Source organism: Hydra vulgaris, chromosome 02, assembly GCF_038396675.1.
Source record: "Hydra vulgaris chromosome 02, alternate assembly HydraT2T_AEP".
Taxonomy (NCBI): Eukaryota; Metazoa; Cnidaria; class Hydrozoa; order Anthoathecata; family Hydridae; genus Hydra; species Hydra vulgaris.
This window is the reverse complement of record NC_088921.1, coordinates 2,942,055-2,966,500: the sequence shown is the minus strand read 5'-3', so window position 1 is coordinate 2,966,500 and position 24,446 is coordinate 2,942,055. Positions and strand designations below refer to the sequence as shown.

Here is a 24,446-nt window from a genome sequence, read left to right as displayed (position 1 = left end):
TATATAATACAAAAACACTAGGTTTTTATTCAAAAAAAATTTTAAACCTAGTGTTTTTGTATTATATCGAACACATATACTTAAGTGCAGTAAACTATTTTAAAAAAAGTTGTTTTTTGAACCACCCTAATATACATACATACTCTTGCTTGGTCATCTTTGATTTCTACCATAAAAAATTAATTTGGAAGACCAGAAAAAGTTTAAAAAGCTTTCTTTTTTTTAATTAATAGATTGCCTTCTCGAACCAAAACCCTCAGTCAATGTAGCAGCACTCCTTGCATGTTCTACCTAGTTGTCAGTCAATGTAGTAGTATTTTCTTATGCCACAACTAGCAAGAGCTTGTGTAACCAATTTTGGTTTTGGTGGCCTACTTAAAAATTTACAATTTAATGAAACTTAATCGAAATTAAAATTGTTTTTTAATCAATTTAGATGTGTTTCTTCAAAATTTTCAATTTTTGAAAACATGTGTTTTCAAAAATTGAAAAAACTGTTTACAGTAGTGGCATTGACAATGTTTTCCAGTAATGTCCGTGTGTTCTGTTGTTATTTTTTTTTTCCTGAAAAGAAAATGAATTTTCATTGCACCAATTTACAACATCCAAGCCATTTATTATTTTAAAACACTTAATTAGGACTTCTTGAACTCTACTTTTAGCAGTTGAATACCCAAAATTCTTAATCTCTCTTTGTATTCTAGTTTTCTGAGTGATGGAGTCAGACATGTTACTCTATGTTGTACTTTTTCCAGCTCATATAACTACTTTATGGTAAGGGTTCCAAGCTGATATTGCAAATTCTAAATGAGGTCTAACAAAGGCTGTGTATAATGTTTTGAGTAGTTTAAAAACCAAATAAGTGTATGTATTGTTTATCATTCCAAGCATTCTATTTGCTTTGTTTGATGCATACATTATTTGACAATAATGCTTTATACTGCTAGAAAAAATAATACTAATACCAATTCCTTCATTTGTGCTGCTTGAAATTATTATTTCATTACTTTTTGATGGAATTGTGTAGGTGTGATTGTTTAGATGGAATTGTGTAGGTGTAATTATTATTTGATTTTCTACGATGCATCACTTTACATTTTGTATGATTCAAGTAAAGAAGCAATGTTTCTGACTATTTCACTATTTTGTTTATGTCATCATGTAATGCATTTTTATCGTCACTGTTTTCTACTGTGATTTTTTACTAAGTGTTTGACCAAACTGGCTTTGATAATTTTTTCTATAACTTTGTATATAACGGACATCAAAGAAATCGAACAATAGTTATTTATGTCTAGTCTACTACCTTTTTTAAATAATGGTATTATATGTGCAGACTTCTATTGATCTGGACAAGTGCATGTGCACAGTTTTTATATTACCATAATACTCACTCCATCTGGGCCAACTGATTTATTTGGATTTAAATTCACCATTATATTGTGAACTAATTTAAAATCAAATAATTTTTTGTTTGTACGGTTATTTGGTAGTTCAGTGATAATTTTTTTTGTGAATACATTTTAAAAATGATTATTTTATGTATTGGCTATATCCTCCGGATCTGTGATCATGCAGCTGTTTACTTCTTTTAAAGAATTTGTACTTGTCAAAATTTTTGGATTATATTTAGCCTCTGAAGCTAACATTGATTCATGCTCGTAAACAGAATTTTTATGTAACTTTTTATATTCTAATATACTCAGTTTGTACTCTTGCAACAGTTTTGCATTGTTAATACCACATACTCTACATTTAAACCAAAGTTTGTTTATTAACTTCATTTTTACTTTAGGTTTTTTCCACTCATTAATTTACCATCTGTTTTGACATATTTGGTTTTGACAAATTGATCACACACATTATTATAAATATTTAAAAAGGCATTGTAATATTTGTTCACATTTCAGTTTACAAAATTAGTTTTCCAACTACAGTTTGCAAAAAAATCAGACATTAACTTGTAATTTGTAGTATGAAACATTTTTTTATATATTATATTTAGTCGTGGTTTTGATTTTATTCTGAAATGAAAAGTCAAGATATGTCCTTTTTTCAAGTTGATTAAAGGCAGCAAATAAATGATCTTGTCAATTCTTTTGTTATATTTAACCATTATAAGATCCAAAGTCTATAAAGTGATTTACCAAAAAATTAGTGTGTCTTTAACCAATATAGCGTCACTAAGCGTCATTAAATGTCACTATTTTCCCAATTAAATTAATATCACTGCACACTAATAATCCATCATACTTTGTTGTTCTTAAGTATTTTGCATGTGTGATTGAGTAAATTTAAATATAGGATTGTTCATGTAAGGTCTATAAATACATCCTAAAATATAATGTTCATTAACTAAAATAATTTTGCACTTGTATCTTTTTTGTTTTTATTCAGACTTTTTCTTTCCTCAACTTGAAATAATTAGAAGTTTTTTCATATTCTTTAAGTCCTTTTAATCTTTTTGCCGCTTTAAGAACTTCATTACGCAGTCCAAGACTACCCAGTTCTACAGTTACTGGTGTTACTTTGCTTGTACCTTTCAATTTGAGGCGGTTATGCTTCAATATTTTAAATATTTTTTCAATATTTTATTAATTTTCTTCATCAAAACTTCTAAAAAATTTTATCATCTGTATTTGCATCAATACCAAATTTTTTTCTTTTTTTGACTCTTTCAGTTAACTCTTTTGCTGCAACAGTTAGAGTTTTTTGCTCAGCTGTTTTTTTAACTTTACTGCTTACCACCTCAGACCATTCGGTACTAATTGTTGCATTACCGTTATTATACCATATTTGTTTACTACTAAATCATTTCAGTTGTTATTAATGTCCTTTATTTCTTTATTTTTATGCCAATAGCTGTTTTATTTATTTTCTTCATTTTCATGCTTTACATAGAGCTTTTTTTTTCAAAAAAAATTTTCTCTATTTAGTTTTTGTGAGTTTTTAAAAAATGATAAAATTTAATTAGGTTTCTCAATTAATTTAATGGTTTTTACATAAAGTGCACCTGGATTTTGTCAATTTATGTCAAATATATATATATATATATATATATATATATATATATATATATATATATATATATATATATATATATATATATATGTTTGCTATAATAATTAATTTTTTAATCTTAACAGCATTATGTTTTGCGCTTACGCAAAAATACTCATGAAGAAGAAATAACTAATCTTGGTCGACCATCCATGACACATATGTATGGTTCAAGTCCAGAAGAATACATGATACATCTTCTTAAGCATGACTCAGGGGAAGCTAAGGACTCTCTTCCTGTCTTAGATTTGTTCAGGTATTTGGTATAGGGTTAGGTTTTAGGGTACGGGGTTAGGGCCTTTGCTGGCTTTGATATATCTATCTATATCTATAACTATCTATCTAGATATAAATATATATATATATATATATATATATAATATATATATATATATATATATAATATGTATATATAATATATATATATATATATATATATATATATATATATATAATATGTATATATAATATATATATATATATAATATATGTATATATAATATGTATATATATATGATATAAATATGATATAAAGAATAATATATATATATATATATATATATATATATATATATATATATATATATATATGTATGTATGTATACATATATATACATATATATACATATATATATATATATATATATATATATATATATATATATATATATATATATATAGATAGATAGATAGATAGATATATAAAAGCCTTCTCTGCCTTATTATTAAGCCTTCTCAGGAAGGAGTAAAATATATAATAGATATATATAATAATATATAATAAATATTGTGTATAATAATACATACAATTTTTTGACAACATAACCACAGTTTTTAGGATATAAAAAATGCACCGACCAAACCAACTAGTATTAAACTGAAAAGAGAAACTAACTTAATGAATGATAAAATAAATAAAGGATAAAATTAAAAAAATAATAATAAAAAAATGAAACTAATATATTTTTTAATTTAAAAGCATTCCAATTAATAGTATAAACCTAATAAATTGATATTTTAAACTTAATTTAAAAGCGTTCCAATTAATAGTGTAAACCTAATAATTTTTCTTTTAGTGCCACGTTGTTGTACTGCAGTTGATAATTAGTATTATTAATGAGGTGCAACTGTCATATTGACATTGGTCGAGGGTTCTAATTGTATTAACAATTTTTTTTAATGTTTTATTTGCTTTGAAGAAATTTGAAAATATCAGTTTCAAATTTTTAAATAATTAAATTTTGAAGTAATTAAGCTTAAATTACTTTGAAACTTCGATTTTTATTTAAAGTTCTTTGTTATGATACACCATGTAAAATAAAACAAAATTTGATAAGTAATTTTCTATTAATTTATTATTATTCTGTTCTTTATTATTACTATTATTATTATTGTTATTGCTATTATTCTTTTAAGAGCATTGAGCACTAGGGTTCTGACTTTTTTTCAACCCCATGCTCCTGTACTGTAGTTTGATGAATTTTTACCTAAAAAGCACGAAATGAACTATTACTTGCATATCTTTTGAAAAAAAGTTCACCCTGCCATTGAAAAATTGATTTTGAAAGTACTACTATGTATTTAATGTATTTAGAATGTTATAGTCATGTAATACAATAAATTTTCAATCCAGCAATGACTCAGACCATTGACCTTGCTCTAGCTTGTTGCATAGAAGGAATAGAATGTGCAATTTGTCTTTAGTATTACATGGTGAATACATATCCTTCATTACTTTGATTGCGCGCTCTGCGCATTGATTACTTCTGGGGATCTGTAGTATGGATGGCTCTTGCTTCCAGTTATTTTTCAATGAGCTTAAAGCCTTTTTGCATGGATTCAGTACTTCAGCCAAGTTTTTAAAGTCGTTTTTGTTGTACAGTTGGTCTGTAAACCAACGGTCTGCCCAGCCATGCAACATAAATCAACTCTCTGCAGAACTGTCCTTGTTGAAGGAATTAAAATGAAGGCCAGGATCGCTAGCATAGCTCTGTAATTCCACCTCGGATTGCTGATGTCGAGTAATTTCTGAAACCTGATCAATGGAAAATGTCCCTTTTCATCAAAAAATTGGAACACTTAAGTGAGATGAAATAAAAATTTCATATCATCTTTCCTGCCTGATGTTTCAAGAATTACTTCTATTCTGTTATCAAACTTTGTTTTCAGTTGTTCGTACTTCTTCAACAGATACAAATGAATATTCAATGTTTGGTGATTGTGTTTTACTTCCAAATTCTTCATCCATCACCAAATGGAGGAATTTAAATGAATATTTGATGTTCGGCGGTTGTGTTTTACTTCCAAGTTCTTCATCCATCACAAAACGGAGGATGCTATCCAATACATGGTGTTGACAACTGATAAACTTAGGTTTGTTGATGCATTTCTCTGTGAACATTCGTTGCAATATTACAACACCACCATTTCTTTTTCCAGTGTTAATGCTGGTGGTATCTGCAACAATCATCTGTATTGAATTCCATAGGTGAAATTCATCAAGGGTTTTAGAAAATCCTTGAGCAATAGTTTCCCCCTGCCATCTACCATGCCCAGGACATCCAATTTGATTTCTCTTCTATCATTTTTAAGGATGACCACTTGATAATCGATTCCATTGATGTGCTTGCCATTAAAGTGGAAGGGCTAGTTGTCCATATGCAACTTTTCAATCTTTTTTCAGAATCACTAACACCAGGATAGTAAGATGATGAGTTGGATGACCTATTAGAAAGTTTTTGTCTTTTAGAGGGATTGATTGTTTCTTTACTGTAGAGTATCCCACTGTTCCTTTGCTTTCCACTTGGAGATGGTACAATGGCTTGTCCTCAGAAGATAACCATGTTCTATCCACTTAGTAATATCAAAAATTTCATCAAGGGGTTCGTAGCTTCATAGTTATATCAAATCGTAGTAATATCCACTTAGTAATATCAAAAATTTCATCAAGGGGTTCGTAGCTTCATAGTTATATCAAATCGTAGTAATATCCACTTAGTAATATCAAAAATTTCATCAAGGGGCTCGTAGCTTCATAGTTATATCAAATCGTAGTAATATCCACTTAGTAATATCAAAAATTTCATCAAGGGGTTCGTAGCTTGACACATTCATCATAACATTTCAGTATTTTATCAAGCTTTGCTTTCTTTTTTCTTTCTTTCTTTCTTTGATTTTTAGTCCAAGGAAATGGTAGCATCCGATAATTTGCTTTTGGAGAGGCATTCTTCACTTTTCTTCCAGTGAATATTCTTCCAAAGGGACCATTCCTCTTCTTTTATGAGTCTTCAAATTTTACCAGATTATTGGTTCAGACATCCTTGTTTTTCTAAATGCTACTATCGCTAGGCTTGTACATTGCCATGTGTTGCTTCTGTAATAACTATAAAATTAGATAAGCAACTTTATATACATAGTCTAAATTGTTCTAGAAAATTCTAAATTGTTCCAGAATGTTTTAAATTGTTCTTGAATATTCTAAATTATTCTAGAATGTTCTTAATTGTTCCAGAATGTTCTAAATTGTTCCAGAATGTTCTAAAGTTGTCTAAAATATTCTGGAATTTTTCAAAATGTTCAAAAGTTCTAAACGCTTCTAATCTATACAAGTTTTAAATGATTTCAGCAAAGCCACATGTATTAGCAGTAGCAGTAATAAGATTAAATATATGACGATTCATAATTTTAATTGCGGGGTGACCTTTTTTTACAACCAAGAGGAATTGAACATGTTTTCAATGTTTTCTAACCAAAGTTCATTGATTTATGACACAGGAAATTTTTTTTTTTTATAAAGTCAAAAAGTCATAACCCTATTGAGCACTTTATTTTGTTGAATACATTTAAAATTATTTTGTTCTTATATATGCATATATACATGGTGTGTTTCACGTTTAACTTAAACATGCAGCAACTTTATCAAATACTGTTTAAACTGTTAAATTTAAACTGTTTTTTTTTTCATTTTTAGAAATATGTATAAAAGCTGTTAGTTTGAAAAATAAAAGGAAAGTTAAAGTTTTGAGAAAGAAAATTTTGTCTAACTTGTGTTGCACAGAAAAACAAATAAAAAAATGTATAAACTTTTAGATGGGATTTCTGTGAATCGGTATTGTGAATCATATTAGAACTACTCACACTACTTCTAATTCAATACTTATAAAAAAAATAAATAAATAAATTTCCACTAGAAATGACCTACTCAGGAAAATAAACATGTAATTTTGATTCTATGTATTTAACTAATGTTGTATCACATCTGTGCGATTATTAAAAAAGATTTCCACAGAAATCAGCTCATATCTCTTCAATGAATATATTATAATGTATATAAACTGATTATTTACAGGAATTCAGTTTATTGGCTAATGTTTAATGCTAATCTGTTTAATGCTAATCTGTTTTATATTTCAGTTTATGTATATAAGTGTAAAAATAATATAATGTATATAAGTGTATAAAATTATAATAATCTATAATGTATATAAAAGTACCCAAATCTATATTATGTAACTTCAGTAAAACCATGTACGGCTATTGCTCATTATTTAAACCTGCAGAGGCGGAAAATTTTTTGCATGTCTTTATATTTAATGCAGTTTGGTTTTTTTATTTATGGCGTGCAAAGTAGTTTTAATCTAATTCCAAGGCCAGATCTAAAGCGATTGGTCTAATTTAGATATGCAGCTCTTTTTATTTCTTTTTAAAGAATGTCTGAAAATTTGATTATCATTATTTTAACAGCCAGTAGTTTCAACAATGTCAGTTATATAAATTATATAACGTTTTATAAATTGCCTTATAATATTAACATTTATTTTATATTAAAAAAAAATATTTATTGAGAATTGTTAGAAGTTGTTGTTTAAAAGTAATATCAGTAGTATTGGTGATGGAGGAGTTTTCAAGTTATGTAAAAATGAAATATTTTTGAAATTTTTTTCATTTTAACCTAAGTTTTTACAAATATTTGATTGCTCTCTTAAAAATTTTTCATACAAATTTATGTAAGGTATGGAATCAATTTTATGTAAGGTATGGAATCAATTTTATGTAAGGTATGGAATCAAATTTAGTAAGGTATGGAATCGATCTATGGTGTGAAATCAAAAACAGAATTTTTTCTCAAAGAGTAAGAGCAAATTTTAAATATTATTTCTTCATCATTTTTGGTCTTCTTCATAAGCTCTCTTCTTACGGTGTATCAGGTAACATCTTTAAGATTATTAAATCCCTTTTTACCAATCGTAGCATAAAAGTTGTCCTCAATGGACAGCACTCTTCTGCATTTCCCGTAAATTCAGGGGTTCCTCAAGGTTCCTCCTTGGTCCTATACTTTTTTAAATTTATATCAACAATCTCCCAGAAATTTTCACATCTAAGGTAGCATTGCTTGCTGATAATACTACCATTTCTTTTTGTCTTGATAAGAAGCCAACACTCTCCTATTGTGGTTCTCAGATCTTTAAATGACACCCTTTCTCTTTTAGGCAAGATATAAATGCGCATTGTAAACATAGTTGGACCTGCTCTTGCAGCCAACCTCCAAACATTGACAACCTCCAACCTTTAACCATCATCACTCCAAATATTGCTTCCCTTTCTCTTTTCTATAGATGGGCGCTGCTTTAAAGAGCTAGCCGTTCTTGTAACATCTACTAAAGTTCATTTTTATGCTACTTGTCATTCAATTAGGTCCCATCCTTTTACTGTAACTTTTCCTAAGTGCCTCAAAAATTATTTTTTATCTAGTTTTGCCTTCAAACATCAGTTCTTTGAAATTCACTCCCTTCATCTCGTTTTCCTGATTCATATAATTACCAATCATGCTTTATAAACTTCATCTTTTCTCCTTGCATGCAGCCTTGCTGGAAGTGAAGATGTTAAAAAAAATAATGATAAATATAAAAATTATAATAATTGTAATATGTAATAAATAAATAATAAGTAATAAATAAAGAAAAAAAATTATTAAAAATAATAAATAGTAAATAATAAAAAGCACCAGAGCAAATTTATTTGCAAAGATTTAACTTATGTTTCCTTATGTTCAAAACTAAAATTTTTATCTTTATTTATCTAAACTTTAAATATAAAAAATGTTTAATATCAACACACATATGTTAATAAAAAATTTCAGTTTTTTTGACAAAGCATTTGGAAAAATATAACATAATCATGTATTTTTTAATATTACATGAAAATTAAAAAATATTCTTTTGTTAATTTCTTGAATTTTTTTTTTTATAAAAAAAGTTTACCACCAATAAGTTAAAGAGGCCAGCTCCTATTTCATATTTAAATAAATCAGTTTGGGTAATTAACTTTATGGTAAAAATAATATTGTACTGTTAAGGGTTTTTTTTTCATATGATATTAGAAAGTTTAATTTTGGAATCATTAAAACAAATTAAAGCATGAAATAAATGTGAAAGAGTTAACACACCTATGTTTTAGTTTTAACTTAAAATAAGTTTTAAAAATGATAAAAGAAGAAAATATTAGAAAAAATATTTTGCACAAACATTATGGAAAATCTGAATAGAAACTACAATTCAGTAGCAAAAAAGTTCCAAATACATTCCTATATTGTTAGTCATGTTATATAACTTTTTTCCTAAACAAAATTGATCAATGCAAATCTGGTAATTGAGGAAAAGGGGTTTTTCATGATATAAAACTGGTTAGAAAACTAGTTAATAGTTTTATGAATAATCCACCTTGGGAATGCGTAAAAATATAAGAATTTTCTCATAGTTTTGTTGTAAAAGTTCAAAATAAACATTTTCTCATGCTTTACAAAAAAAAAAAAAGAATATTGCATGAGCTTGTTGCAAGAATATTGCAAGAACTCGTTGCAAGAATATTCCAAAAACTTGTTGAAGAAAGTTGTATTATATTTATATTTCTAAAAATTTGTGAATAATTAAAGATAATGAAATCTATATGAAGTATAATCATCAGCAAATTTCTGGTGGTTTCTATTATAGTGCTTTTTCTACTTTCACACTTATTTTGTGTACAAACTTTAAATAAAGTAACTTTAATATTCAAAATGTATTTTTACTAAATTTTTTATTTTATTTTTATTTTTTAGTTTAATTTAATTTTATTATTTAAGTATGTTTATAATTATGTTTTAGTTATGAGCATATTACGTACATTTTGGATGCTTATCTTTATACCAAAAAGATGAAGTTATTTGACAGTAATAAAAAATGTCCTCCAACATGTCAATCAAATGTCCAATCTGATGCAAATTTTTATGGAAAAGTTTTTGATTTTTTGAAAGAAAATGATTTAAATAAGTTTAGGCAACACATTGATTGGACTAAGCATATTGCTAACAACCCATCTGTATGGTTGGATAAAAGTGGGAGTCACTTAACAAGCAGGTATGCACATTTTTAAATAAAAAAATAAGATCAGATAAAAATTAAAAAAAAGAAAAGAAAGAATACCTGCCCAAGCGCTAACCCTGTGTTTATGTATGTACACTTACAGCATGTTTAACCTGTTTTGGTTGGTCTTTATATGTACAATCCCTGCATGTTCTACCTATTTAAGTCAGTCGATGTCTGTACACTCTGCAACTCTAAATTATTCAGTCGATAAAACAAAAATGTCAAAATAAAACAAGAAAAATTGAACAATAAAAATAGTACAAAAAAAAAAAATTCTGCACTAGTTTTTGTGGTTATATAAAAAACACTTACTTTAATTAGCTATTGCAGTTATGGTATATATATATGTATATACATACATACTAAAAGTTCTACTTTGAATTAAAAATATCTGACTTATATTAAATATTTTAAACTATTCTCTGATTAGTATGTTAGATTTACATGTGCATATAAGTACACTGAATTCACAGTTATATGAACACGTCAAAAAATGTGTTTTTTTCAGCATTTTATCTTTTAATTTTTATTAGCCAATCGAATTCATTTACAGATGATTCTTCAGAGTGGAAACGTGTTATAGATGCATTTACAATCCTTTTTTTGACTGAAGGACCTGGCTATGAACGAGAAAGTTTTCTTTCTGCTAAAGCTGGTGCAGCTGGTCGAATTTCTCGGTTTTTTTAAATAATTTTTTGTTTATTATATATCATTTTAATTTTAAATTTCTCATTTTAGTTTTACATTTGAATAGTAAGATATAAGATTGCTTTAATCTTCTTTCTATCATCATTTGTTTTTCAGATGAAAGTTTTCTAGATAACTTTGAATAGAAATTTTTTAGATTTCAGAGGTCATTAGCAGCTGTCCGAGGCAACAGTAATGGTGGTGGTGACCAGGTCCATATATCTAATAATCAAGAAAATCCATCTTTATTAATGAATATTGATCGTATGAGACTGCTTGAAGATTGTATGGAAATTCTAATGCAGGTACTTTGAATGAATGAAAGTTTGAATGAATGAAAGTTTGAATGAATGAAAGTTTGAATGAATGAAAATTTGAATGAATCAAATATAATTTGTGAAAAGTACTATAAGTTATGATGTTTTTTTTTTTTTTTTTTTTTTTTTAGGTTTATTTTTTTTACTTGTTGTTTAGAATATGGATACCCATCCCTTTGGAAGTATACGTGTTCGTTTTGAAGGTGAGGAGGGTACAGGACCAGGTGTTTCTCGTGGTTTATTTCCAGCTTTAGCAAATGCACTTAAAGAAGGGCAAAAAGTAATTATAATTTTTTAAACTATTTTTTTAATCAAAAAAATTAAACTTTTTCAAAGTTAAATAAAATTTTATTTTATTTTATGTTAATGTTGCTTTTTTTTTGTTTTGTTTATTTGTTTAGATGTGCTTTTTTTAAAGCTTTTAAAGTTAGCTTGTCAGTTTTGTAATTTTTTGCCCCCATATAATAAAAATGAATATAATAGGAAAAAAAAAGAAAGAAACCACAGAAAAAGATTTTTTTTTTTTAATTTTTAAATACTGGTGGTTAGCTAATGTTATCTAAAAGTAATGATATAGAACACACACACAAAAAAAAAATGTTCTTAAAATATAGAACAAAATAAAAATTTTTCTGAGAATATAGAACAAAAAAAACATTCCTAAAATATAGGACGAAAAGCATTCTAGATTTTTAGTTTAAAAAGAATGTTTTATTTTTAATGAAAAAATATATTTAAAAAAATGAATTTTTGAATAAAGGACTGTTTTTTTTTTTTTTTACATTTCCACTGCCAACAAGACTGCAAGCAACCACTATTAATATTGGAATTAACTGGAAGGGAAAAGATGAACTTGATAAAGCAAGATAATGATTAACAGACAACATAAAAGATTGCAAAATATATGAATCGGGAAAACAAGATGAAGGAGCGAATTCCAAAGAACTGATGTTTGAGGGAAAAAACTAGACAAATAAGAATTTTCGGAGCACTTAGGAACAGCCACAGTGAAAGGATGAGACTTTAATGACAAGTAACACGAGAATGAATTTTAGTAGATGGCACAAGAAATGCTAGCTTTTTAGAGCAGCATTACGATAATGAGACAATGGTTGAAGGTTAGCTGCAAGAGCAGGTTCAACTATGTTTACAATGAATTTTTACACCTTATCTGTAAGAGAAAGGGCATCATTTGAAGATCTGCTCCAAATATGGCAACGGTATTCCATAGAAGGACGGATTAGAGATTTATAAAGATAAAGAATAGAATCCGGAGTAAATAAGTAGCAAGCACGATAAAGAGATGCAATCTTAGTAGGTGCTAATTTTGCAATGAATTTGAAATATGGTTTTCAAGAAAGATTGGAAGTAATAGTTAATTCTAGAAGATATAGAGTAGATAACTCATCGAATACATTACCATTTGTAAATATAGGAAGAACTAGATTAAAGTGGTAACAGTTAGCTAAAAAAAATTGAGTTTTGTTTGAGTTAAAGTTCACCAGCCATTGAGAGCCCCATGCTGAAGCAGAAGTGACATCCTTTTCAAGCTCAAATACTCCTTCCGCACAATCAGAGAATGCTGGCTTCTTATCAAGACAAGAATAAATAGTAGTATTAGTAAACAAAACCATCTTAGATGTGAGAATTTCTTGGAGATTTTTAATGTAAATTAAAAAAAGTATGGGGCCAATGATAGAACCTTGAGGAATCTCTGAAGTTACAAGATTTGGAGAAGAGTTGGAAAAAATGAAAATTAAAAAAAAAGTATTTTAGGTTTTTAAATTTTATTAGCAGAATTTTAAACTAATAATTTTTAAATTTACTTATAGTTATAGCACTAACATTTATTTTGCTTTTTAAAATAAAATAAATATAGGTTAGACTTCTTAAGTGTTTGCTTATTTATTTTGTTATTTTTAACCTAACCCTAAGTAGAACACAAACACAAATATAGTAACCTACAGGTGAATGAACACCACGCTAGAGGTTTAGACAGAACATTAACATACATATGAGCTGGTGAGAATCAGTATATTGTAAATAAAAAAAATAAAAATTGAGTTAAGTCAATGTTTATGATTACAAAGCATCATTCTGTTAAATTTGAGACTAGTGTAAGTGTCTGCTTATGTAAAGAAATTAGCAACTGTTTTTTTGTTGTTGTTGTTTGTCGGGTTTTTTCTACAACAAATCTAATAAAACCTTTTAAAATTTACTTACGTGATTCTGATTCTTACTGGCTCATATATAGTAAATTACAGGACACCTTTAACTATATAAAAGAAAAAATATATATATTACTATTGGCATGACAGATATTTGATATTATTGATAACAGGAAGTATACTTTTTCTGGACTTTGCTTACAATGCGAATCCTGCAAGACAGCAGGACATGGAACAGGTTGCACTAAATTACATGTTACTGGTAATCATAATGACCATATGTCTGACTTGACAAAAATATAAGACTAAATGCCCTAAACCCAAAACCAAGCTGTCATAGAAAATTGCTCTATGAATTTTTTTGTGTAGTAGTGTGCATTAAAAAAAATGAATAAAATTGTAAATATTAATGATTATTATTGCTTAATGTATTGTAAACATTTATATTTTAATTAAATTCAATTAAATTTATAATTAAAAAAGGATCAATATTTTAGTACAAAGATTGGCCTATACCCTTTTTTGCTGAGTATGGAAATCTTCCTGCACAGCGGGGTATTTATTCACCAGTTAGTGGTCGCTACAAGTGCTCAGATACATCTCTGCCATACTTTTGCGAGCCAATGACTGAGGTAAATAGAAAATTGTTTGACTTTAAAGGTATAGTATTTATATTAAAATTGATTTTTGAAAATCATAAATTTTGGTAGGAAAAACGATACAATGCATTTTTGGCACTTGGCCGTTTCCTTGGATTGACAATGTGGTTTAATCAAACAATACCTTTTATTTTATCGAGACCTGTTCTTCTGTTTCTGCTAAACAGGTTGGGTTTTATACTGCAAACCCAATGTTGTTCTTGGTTAGTTGTTTTTTTTTTATTTTTTGGTTAATAAATCTTCTAATTTTTCTCTTTAGGGAAGAAGAAATTAAATTTGATGACCTTGCTTTTTTTGACTCCCTTCTGTATGACAGTTTTTCACACATGATTAATGATGCATTTTCCTCTTGTTGTTCTGAGGAAGAGTTTGAAGCTTGTTACTGTTGTTATTTTCAGGTTAGAAAAGTTATCTTTAATTTTTTTTTAATTTAATTGATATTGGTTTAGATGTTTTTATACTCTTTAAGATATCTATTGATGGTCATCTTGAAGATTTAATCAAAGATGGAAATAATTATCCTGTTAGAAAGGCAAATACACTAAATTATATAAGGTAACAAGTCCAGAATCAAGAACTTTAAGCACAATTACGTAAAATACATAAGGTTATGTTTTGATTAGGTAAGGTTATGTAAATTTTGATTAGGTTAATTATTACAACTTGTTGATTTTGTTGTTATTTTTGTTGCCATCTGGCAAGTTATTGCTTGGCCCCCTTAACTAAGCTGCTTCATAAAGTTGTGGTAAAATTTCTGTTTTCTATGAAATAAAATTAATTGCTAGTAGCACATAAATAAATTTTATTAGAATTTAAAAGACAGTTAATAAAAATATATTTTTCAAAATTTAAGAGAACCTTAGCCCTGCAATCCAGTTCCAGTCTCTATTGCAGCTTCTACCATTTCCTCTAGAAGTAATTAGTGAAAAATAAACTGAGATCTAAAATAGAAGGCTGGATATGAGCATTCATTCACCATAATAAGAACATTTTTTTTCATTAACATTATTTTTATTCAATAGTCAATATTGCAAAAATGATTAGCTGGAAAAAACATTTATTACAAGTTTCAAAGAGATTGAAATGTTGCTAATTAAAATTATTACAAATAGGTGGGTTTTTAAAAATAGCTCATGGTGAAATTTTATTACAAACAGGTGGGTTTTTAAAAAGAGCTCATGGTGAAATTTTATTACAAACAGGTGGGTTTTTAAAAAGAGCTCATGGTGAAATTTGCAAGTAGTTCAACAGATGAAAAATTATTTATGAATTATATAAATTACATAACAGATAAAAATTATTATGAATTATTATGAATGAAACCATGAGTATTTGTAAAAAAATTTTAAAACAATGGGATGGTTGTGATGATGGTTTTTTATATTTCTTATTCAATTCTCTTATCAAAACATTTTCTTATTATAGAATAAATTTTAAACTATAAATTTGCATATGTATGAGGTAAATATTTTGGTAAAACTACTTGCCCTATTGTAAATAGAAAAAATAAAATATAAAAAGAAAAAAGATTCAGAATATATAATAAGATAATCAATGTCTTCTTTATATATTTATTATTATTTAAGAGTGTCATAAAAGTCTTAGTTTTATTTAGTTCTCGCGCTCTATAAAAAAAACATTCTTTTGTTTAGCTTAATATAAAATTTATAGGAAAGTCATACGATTGATGATAAACGTTTATTATAAAAAACAATTAAAACAAAAAGCAAATAATATTGATTCAAAAAAATTATTTGATTTTTTAAAGAATAAAAATCCTACCATGGCGTCGTAAAAAAAACTCTTTGATATTGCACTTAAAAAAAATATAAAGTAGATAGCGGTGTATATATTAAAGACTTAAAGCAACTGGCTAATATGAAGACGGCAAGCTTTGAGTAAAACAACCAAGTTAGTTTTTTTTGGTATACGTTTATTATTATTTTTTACTCAAAAAAATTCAGCCCCCAAATTTTTTTTTATTATTTACTTTAATATGCACACAAGAGTATTGTTAAAGAGCAAGTAAACTGTTGACATGCAACTTAAAAAACTGTAAACTGTACCATTCAGGAAAGCATAAAGTGGGGAAGGAATGTCGAAGCATTGATTTGCTAGAAAAAGTTTAGATTAGGTAAAGACTGGATGGTTGCCGGCTGAGTTGACTTAGCCGATGCTATGTGACATATGCTGATGTTAGATGTTGTTGGTGTAAATTCAGATGTTAGTGGTTAGTGGTTAGTGAGATGTTGTTGGTGTAAATTCAGATGTTAGTGGTTAGTGGTTAGTGAGATGTTGTAGTTAATGATGCTGGTTGTGGTGATACTGCCATATATTCTGGTGGTTGACATGATGACGACATGAGGAAGACTGAAGCTGAGATCATATTTCAAATGTATTAGCAATTTGTAGTATTGACTTATCAAATTTATTGTAATGAGTAGAAATCAGTGTTTTAACATCAATAGCACACGACGTGTGCTATTGATGTTAGCCATTGAGTATTTGTGTGTTGAAGGTACCATAATATATTTTAAAAATAAATTTTTTTTTACAAAGAAATTCTTTTTTGCATTTTCTGCATTATACTAATTTTTTATTAATTTAAATTAAATTTTATTTAATTACTTTATTTTTAATTATTTTATATTTTTAATTATTTTATATTTAGACTTTATACTAAACATTTATTGATATCATCAAGAGAAAATGAACTTCTAGGACTACGTGAAGGATTACAACAAATGGTACCAAAAGATCTGCTTGAAACTCTTGAACCTGAGGTATTGACAACTTTATATTTTTACTTATATTATTGTTGTTCTATTTTTGTAATTATGAACCAATATGTCAAAAAAATCCTTGTTTTTCAATAAAATAAAACTTTTTTTAATTTAAATTCAAATTTTTTACAATGTTTAAATTTTTTTTTTAAATATAAAGTAGTTATCAAATAACTTTTTTTATCTCAAGAAATTCATAATCTTATACTTATCTTATAGAAAAAAAGTTATCCAACGAATCAGAAAAAGTCAAAAAAAAACTCATTCCCTAATCCTTTTTTAATCGCAAAATTTTACCTTCAAATATTTTTATCTTTCCAGTTGTAGGGTAGTGATATTGCAGGGGAAAAATGTAAGCAAACAATTTTGATTGATTGAAGTTTTTCGAATTCGTTTTTTTTGAAAAAAAACTGAAAAAAGTTTTTTTATAAGTTTTTGATAATAAAAATGTGATGAAAAGAAGTAAATTATATAATCAAAAAGTTGATTCAGGAACAATTTAAAAAAGTGGAAAAGGTTATAAAGTTATTTCTTTTATATAAAATGTTAAAACGAATATTGTAGGAACCATGATTAGAAACTGTAAAAAAATAAGTACCATCAAAAGTTTATTGAGAAAAGGATGTCTAGTTTAGACTACTATCAAAGTTGTTGGAGAAGAGACTACTATCAATGTTGTTGGAGAAGAGACTACTATCAAAGTTGTTGGAGAAGAGACAGCTATCTAAGTTGTTGGAGAAGAGACTACTATCTAAGTTGTTGGAGAAGGGACAACTATCTAATTTATTGGAAGTATTTTGAATGTTTAAGAGACTAAGATTAAGCATGCACCAAAACTGGCAAAAGGATTAACAAATTGATCATTACAAAGAGACAAGAAATGTCTGTAGCCCACATTGTGTTATTAAATGATAGCCATACTCGATTTATGGGATGGTGTAAGTGTGGGCCATATGTGATTATGGTGTCTATACACTTTAGGTGGTTGCCACATATGACCCACATGTGGCTATAATTCTTACGCTACTTATGTATTATAAATAACATAATTATACACATCTACGCCATCCCAGTGTCACAATAGGCGTAAGTCGCGGGGTAAAGCATAAGTGGCGATGACGTTTGTCTGACGGGATAAACTAGTTATAAGTGCTGATCCTCATCGAAACGCCAGTAATAATAGACGCGACTCTGAGGAGAAGTTTATTACTTAATCACTACACAAATTATGTTTACACATTGGCATTAATGTTTTTTTTCCATTCTGAGGCCTTTCATTGTTGTATGCATACTTTTTATTTTTTAATGTATTTTTTTGTTTTATTTTTTTTTTGTTTGGCGATATATTTTTTGTTTATCTTAGTTCATATTAGTATCTATATAACAATTTATTTATTATTATTATTGTTAGTACTGTTTAACTTGAAATTTAAGTTATTGTGCGTAGTTTTTTCTACCGTTGGTATGGTAAGTGATTTATTTAATTATTTTTACTTATATTGTGCAGTAGATTAACACTTTTCATATCATCAAAAAAATAATAGTGCTTTACAAATTTGGGTATGGTTGGGTTTTGGCTATTTGTAGTGAATCCTTTTTTACTGCAGTATGGAATAGGCGTAAGTCGCGGGGTAAAGCATAAGTGGCGATGTTATATCAAAAATAATATGATAGCCCACATCTACGCCATCCCATAAATCGAGTGTTGCTATCATATGTGGTCCTCAATCACCTGACCTAAATCTTATAAAAAGTTATGGAATCTTTTTAAAATCATTCACAGTTTGTTTCAGTTAAGGGCAATTTTCACTAAAGAAGTGGGAAATTTTTGGCACAGAATGACTACAGAACTTGGAAAATTAAGTGCCTAAAAGGTATCTTACAATCATTAAGGTAAATGGTGGACAAATTGACTAATAATAGTATGGTTATTCCAAGATTCTTTTTTAATAACATGGTTGTTCCAAGATTCCTTTTTAATAGCTTAGTTATTTCAAGAATCTTTTTTGATAGTGTGGTTTTTCCACTTTTTAATAGCATGGTTATTCCTAGATTCTTTTTAATAGTGTGGTTATTCCACTTTTAAATATTGTGGTTATTCCATTTTTTATTAACGTGGTTGTTCCACTTTTTATGATTCATCTGGTAACTTTTTTCTAAATTTATGAGTTTATGAATTTTTTTAAGGAAAAAAAAATGTTATTCCATTATTAAAAAAAAAGTTGAGTAAAAAATTTCAATTTAATCATAAAAATTTTTTTTTGAAACAAAATAAGAGGTTGATTTTTTGACTGCAATTCTTTTCTGTATTCGTTTTTTATAATCTTAAATTCTTTTTTTTATATTTATTTTTATAGGATCTTCAATTAATTCTTTCAGGAGGGCCTGATGACGTCAGCTATAATAGGTTGCGTTCACTTATTACTTTTAGTAACAATAGAGCTTTTTCAAAAGAGCTTTTAGAAAGATATAAGAGGTGGTTTTGGAGTATAGTAATTAAAATGACACCGTTAGAACGTCAAAAACTACTTTATTTTGCGACAGGATCTGCAATGCTTCCTGCTTTAAATAATCGAGTTGGAAGTAATGGTCAGTAAAATTTTAATTCGTTTCCATTTTGTATTATTAACTTTTAAAGTCGTACTTATTACTTACTGTCGTAAGCAGGAGAAGACAACGAACGGCCTCCATTAAGGTGATTTTTTTCATGGGAACGGGAAAAGGAAGAAAAAATAATCACGTGGGCATGCGTAGTATAAATTTTAATTTGTCCGAGAGAAAACTTCGCATGCTCACGTGATTTTTTTTTTTTCTTATCCTGTTTCCATAAAAAAACGGATGAGTAAAAACTCACCTTTAGAGCCAAAATTTTTGGAAATTTTGCAACGCAGGTGCATAATTTTAACTTTTTTTATATTTAGAAGAATTAGCGATATCTATTGACATTATTGACACTTTAAACAGTTCTGCATTACCGATGTCAAGTACGTGCGGTCAGCGTATTAGTACTCCTTTATATCCTTCAAAATCTATATTAAAACAAAAACTACTTCAGGCTATTGAATGTGAAAGTTACGGCTTGGGCTAAAGTTCGATTACCGTCAATATAAAAGTTGCGATTGTGACAAATTCCGAAATAAATTAACGTTTGCACTGGACGTCATAATAAAGATAACGTTTGCAATAAGTATCCAAAAAAGTGTTTTTATTGGATGAGTTTAATATTGCTTTCTTTACTTTTTTAAAAAACACTAACAAAGAAGTTTGCATATATCTTTAACAGCTGTTTGTTTAAAAAGTACAGAAAATCGTACAAGACTAAACATTATTACAACATTTAAACAAAACTTGCACATCTATGCAATACTATTGCAATACTATTGCAATACTATTGCATACTAATATGCATAAAATTAATATGTATGGAATATTATTTGTTTAAAAATTGTTTTACAATACAGTTAAATTTTTTAAGTAAATTTGATTTTGATGGATGGATCAACATTTCAATTTATCTTCAATCATTTCTTTTTCTTGATAGTTATAAAAAAATACATAATGAATAATTAAAAAAGATTACGCACATCAATGAAATCTTTCACTATACGTTGTGAGTTATTAGCGACTATGCTTTTACTATACGTTGTAAGTTATTAGCGACAATAAGTACAAATGAAGTTTCATGGTGTTGCATGATGCTTAAACAATACTCAATACACAATATAAATAATAACAATGTGTGTATACACTCAAATGTTAAAAAGCAGTTGTGCCTTTATATGCGGTTATGCCCTTTATATATATATATATATATATATATATATATATATATATATATATATATATATATATATATATATATATATATATATATATATATATATATATATATATATATATTTATAGATACATACATACCCCCGACAATTTTTGTGAGGGTGCCGTTGTTCAATAGGGGCACAACCGTTCTTTTTTACTGCAATTTAAAAACGATAAAAAAATTTGGCTAGATTGTTTTTAACAAATGAGCTTATGTTATATATGCAACGAAACCTCATTTAAGTATTTTAGTAGTAATGTAATAAAATTCCAACTCTTAAAGTGTGTATAATAAACTTGTTGTCTAAAAGGCAGTCTTTAAGTCGCAGAAAACCATATAAATAAGTAATGCATAATAAGACAATTAATTTTTACAGCAATTGAATCAAGTAAAATAAAAATCAACAACGACTGGAAATAATTAAAATTTATCTCAAGAGTTTGAATTAAAAGTATTTTTAAATTTCTATTACTTTTATATTTGCTTATTTTATATAGAGCTATTGATGTTTCATTTTATATGGTCTTGATCTATGATGCGCTTCTTGGTATTTCGTCTATTCCTAAAAGTTTAATTAACTTTACATTTTGTATTGGTTCTAACATTTTACACAGTTCCTGATTTTTCAGATCAGGGGAGGATCGCAATTACTCTTTTAGTAGTAGGGAGACCGGGGCTAGTTGCAACAAAATTAAAAAAACTGCATTTATCTCCTTAAACTTTAACATTTTGTAAAGGGTTTTAAAATAGATCTCGTGACATACTAATCCAACATTGATAAATATAATATAAAACTCAGTTATTCCGCAATAGTGAAACAAAATTGAAAAAAAAAATGTTGCAACCTACCCCGCATCGGGGTAAGTTGCAACAGTGAACGGGGCAAGTTCCAACACTTTAAAAGTAGAAAGATATGAGGTGGTTTTGGAGTATAGTAATTAAAATGACACCGTTAGAACGTCAAAAACTACTTTATTTTGCGACAGGATCTGCAATGCTTTCTGCTTTAAACAATCGAGTTGGAAGTAATGGAAAAAAAAAATTACTAGTTAATCTGTAATTTCTATTTGGCAACAAAAATTTTATAATTACAATAAAAGAAAGTTGTATTTTCCTTGAGTTGCAATGCATTTATTAAGATAGACTTCACATACACCCGACTTTTTTTTAGTAAACTAAAAACTGTTTTTGAAAAAAAAAAATTCTCTTAGTCAAATAAACAACAATTAAGTTTAAAAAATGGCCAAAGGAGTATTTAGGATATTTAAGTTCTGTTTTTTTCTGTTTTTAGAATATAAAAACACAATAACATTTTGTTTAAAAAACAATTTTTTTAATGCAAAAAATTACATTAATTCCATTTTAATTCAAATTTAATGTTTTTTTGTTTGTTTGTTGATGTAGAAGTATTAGACTTTCTCTTTCTAGAAATAACTTCTTTTTCAGCCATAAGTCGCTGTTTTACTGGAGTATCTGTAGGAAGTTCTGCATACTTTCTCTTTGATCTAGTGAGTATTTCTTTCCTTGGTTGTGCTTTTGGTAGACGTCTTATATTCTCTGGGGAAAATTCTAATGATGAAGTTAATATACTGATTGAAGTTGATATAATAATACCAATACCTAGTTTAGATTTAGTTGCTGGACGATCAGTAACAAATAATCGAGGAAATCTGCTCGATTATTTGTTACTGATTGTAACAAATAATGATAAAGATATATTTTCAGAAGCAGATTTTGCTCGATTATTTGTTACTGATCGTCCAGCAACTCAATCTAAAGTAGGTATTGATATTATTATATCAACTTCAATCAGTATATGGGAATAATCCTGCCACTCTAAAACCAGATGTTATGTTTTGTTGTGTAAGAGAATGCTGCAAGGCTATTTTTGCAATTGCTGGCAAATCATATATACTCATTGTTTTTCCTGGTCATTTTTTCATCCATGAGTCTTGTGCATTAGCTACGCATTTTTTGAATGGTCCAAATACAGATCTATCTAGAGGTTGCAACTTATGTGAGCAATAAGGAGGGAGGGAAAAAAAACCATGCCATTATCTTTACACAATGTTATTAACTACACAGATAAATAAGACTGATGGTTGTCTAAAAGTAATAGCACAGGGCTTTCTTTAGTGGGCTTGACATGCCGAATAAAGTGGTTTAAGTAAGTAACAAGCACTCCTCATTCATCCAGCCTGACCCATTCGAAGCACCAATGCATTCATTTGGTCCATCACGAATAAAGTGATCAAAAAATTTCTTTCTCGGAAATAGAAACATTAGAGACACACTATTGCCACATGCATTTACAACTAACACCATTGTCACTAGTGTCCCCCGTTTTTGAGATGTTAATGCTCCAACTTGCTTAATACCTTTACGAGCAACTATCTTGTTTGGTTTTTGCACAGTGGTGATACCACTTTATTTATGTAACGAAAAAGAGTTGAGTAGAGGATTCCAACCTTTTTTGCTGATGCTCTAATGGATATTTCTTTTCCATCAATAACATGGTTTGCCGCCTCTATTAACACTGCTGTTAGATAAAGTCCTTTTTCAGTTTTTCTCTTGTATGTTCTCATTTACAATTTTTACTTAAGCACAAAATAACAGTTTAATCAAATAACAATAAAATAAAAAAACATTAAAATCATTTTATACAACTTAACCTACATCATCATTTATTTATATGTGAATGATTAATGTATCTATGCATATATGTATGCATATATATATATATATATATATATATATATATATATATATATATATATATATATATATATATGTTTATATATATATATATATATATATATATATATATATATATATATATATATATATATATAAATTTAAAACAAAATTTTATGATGAAGATAAGTTTATATAAGTTGTATATGTATATAATATATATGAAGCATATTTATTTATATTTATGTATTATATTTTATGTATATATACATGTATGCTATATATATATATTATGTATAAATTTATATATATGTATATATATATATATATATATATATATATATATATATATATATATATATATATATATATATATATATATATATATATATATATATATATATATAAACATATACAGTATTGGACAAAACATTTGCAACCAACATCGAACAATGCTAAAAAGTGTTCCTAATTTTACATGTCTTAAAAACGAAACGAACTATACTACCACAGCAAACAGTTCAGGAGTCTGGAGTCATATCATGCCATAAAATGAGCAATCAGCTGACAGGTGACAGCACACAGGCAGAATTTCGTTGACAAGTGCCATTTTGCAGCGGACAAAACAAGTGCAACTTTTTTGGTTTGTTTCATTTTCTTAAGTATGGTCCGTGTCAACGTCACGGAAGTTTTTTAATAATTAAAGGAAGTATCCAGAAGTTTCCAGAAGTTTCCAGAAGAATGCAGAAGCTTCCAGAAGTTTCCAGAAGAAGCATCTGGAAGCATCCAGTAGCATCCAGAAATGTCCAGAAACATTCAGAAGCATCCAGACGCATCCAGAAGCTTCCAGAAGCA

General features: G+C 27.6%; 1 protein-coding gene across 2 annotated transcripts in view; it reads left to right on the top strand.

Annotated features, from left to right (window-relative positions):
* Positions 1–20,533, top strand: part of LOC100207024 (uncharacterized) — a 94,329-nt gene extending 73,796 nt beyond the window's left edge. The window contains exons 19-30 of one of the 2 annotated variants that reach the window (XM_065789966.1): positions 3,147–3,316; positions 10,203–10,454; positions 10,997–11,140; positions 11,308–11,455; positions 11,625–11,747; positions 14,133–14,267; positions 14,346–14,461; positions 14,554–14,692; positions 14,764–14,849; positions 16,966–17,077; positions 19,435–19,666; positions 19,999–20,533. In XM_065789966.1, coding sequence (XP_065646038.1) covers positions 3,147–3,316; positions 10,203–10,454; positions 10,997–11,140; positions 11,308–11,455; positions 11,625–11,747; positions 14,133–14,267; positions 14,346–14,461; positions 14,554–14,692; positions 14,764–14,849; positions 16,966–17,077; positions 19,435–19,666; positions 19,999–20,165 — 1,824 coding nt within the window. In that variant the 3' untranslated portion in view covers positions 20,166–20,533. The remainder of the gene's footprint in view (positions 1–3,146; positions 3,317–10,202; positions 10,455–10,996; positions 11,141–11,307; positions 11,456–11,624; positions 11,748–14,132; positions 14,268–14,345; positions 14,462–14,553; positions 14,693–14,763; positions 14,850–16,965; positions 17,078–19,434; positions 19,667–19,998) is intronic. The other variant, XR_010636456.1, reaches the window with a different exon arrangement.
* Positions 20,534–24,446: the final 3,913 nt, after the last annotated feature.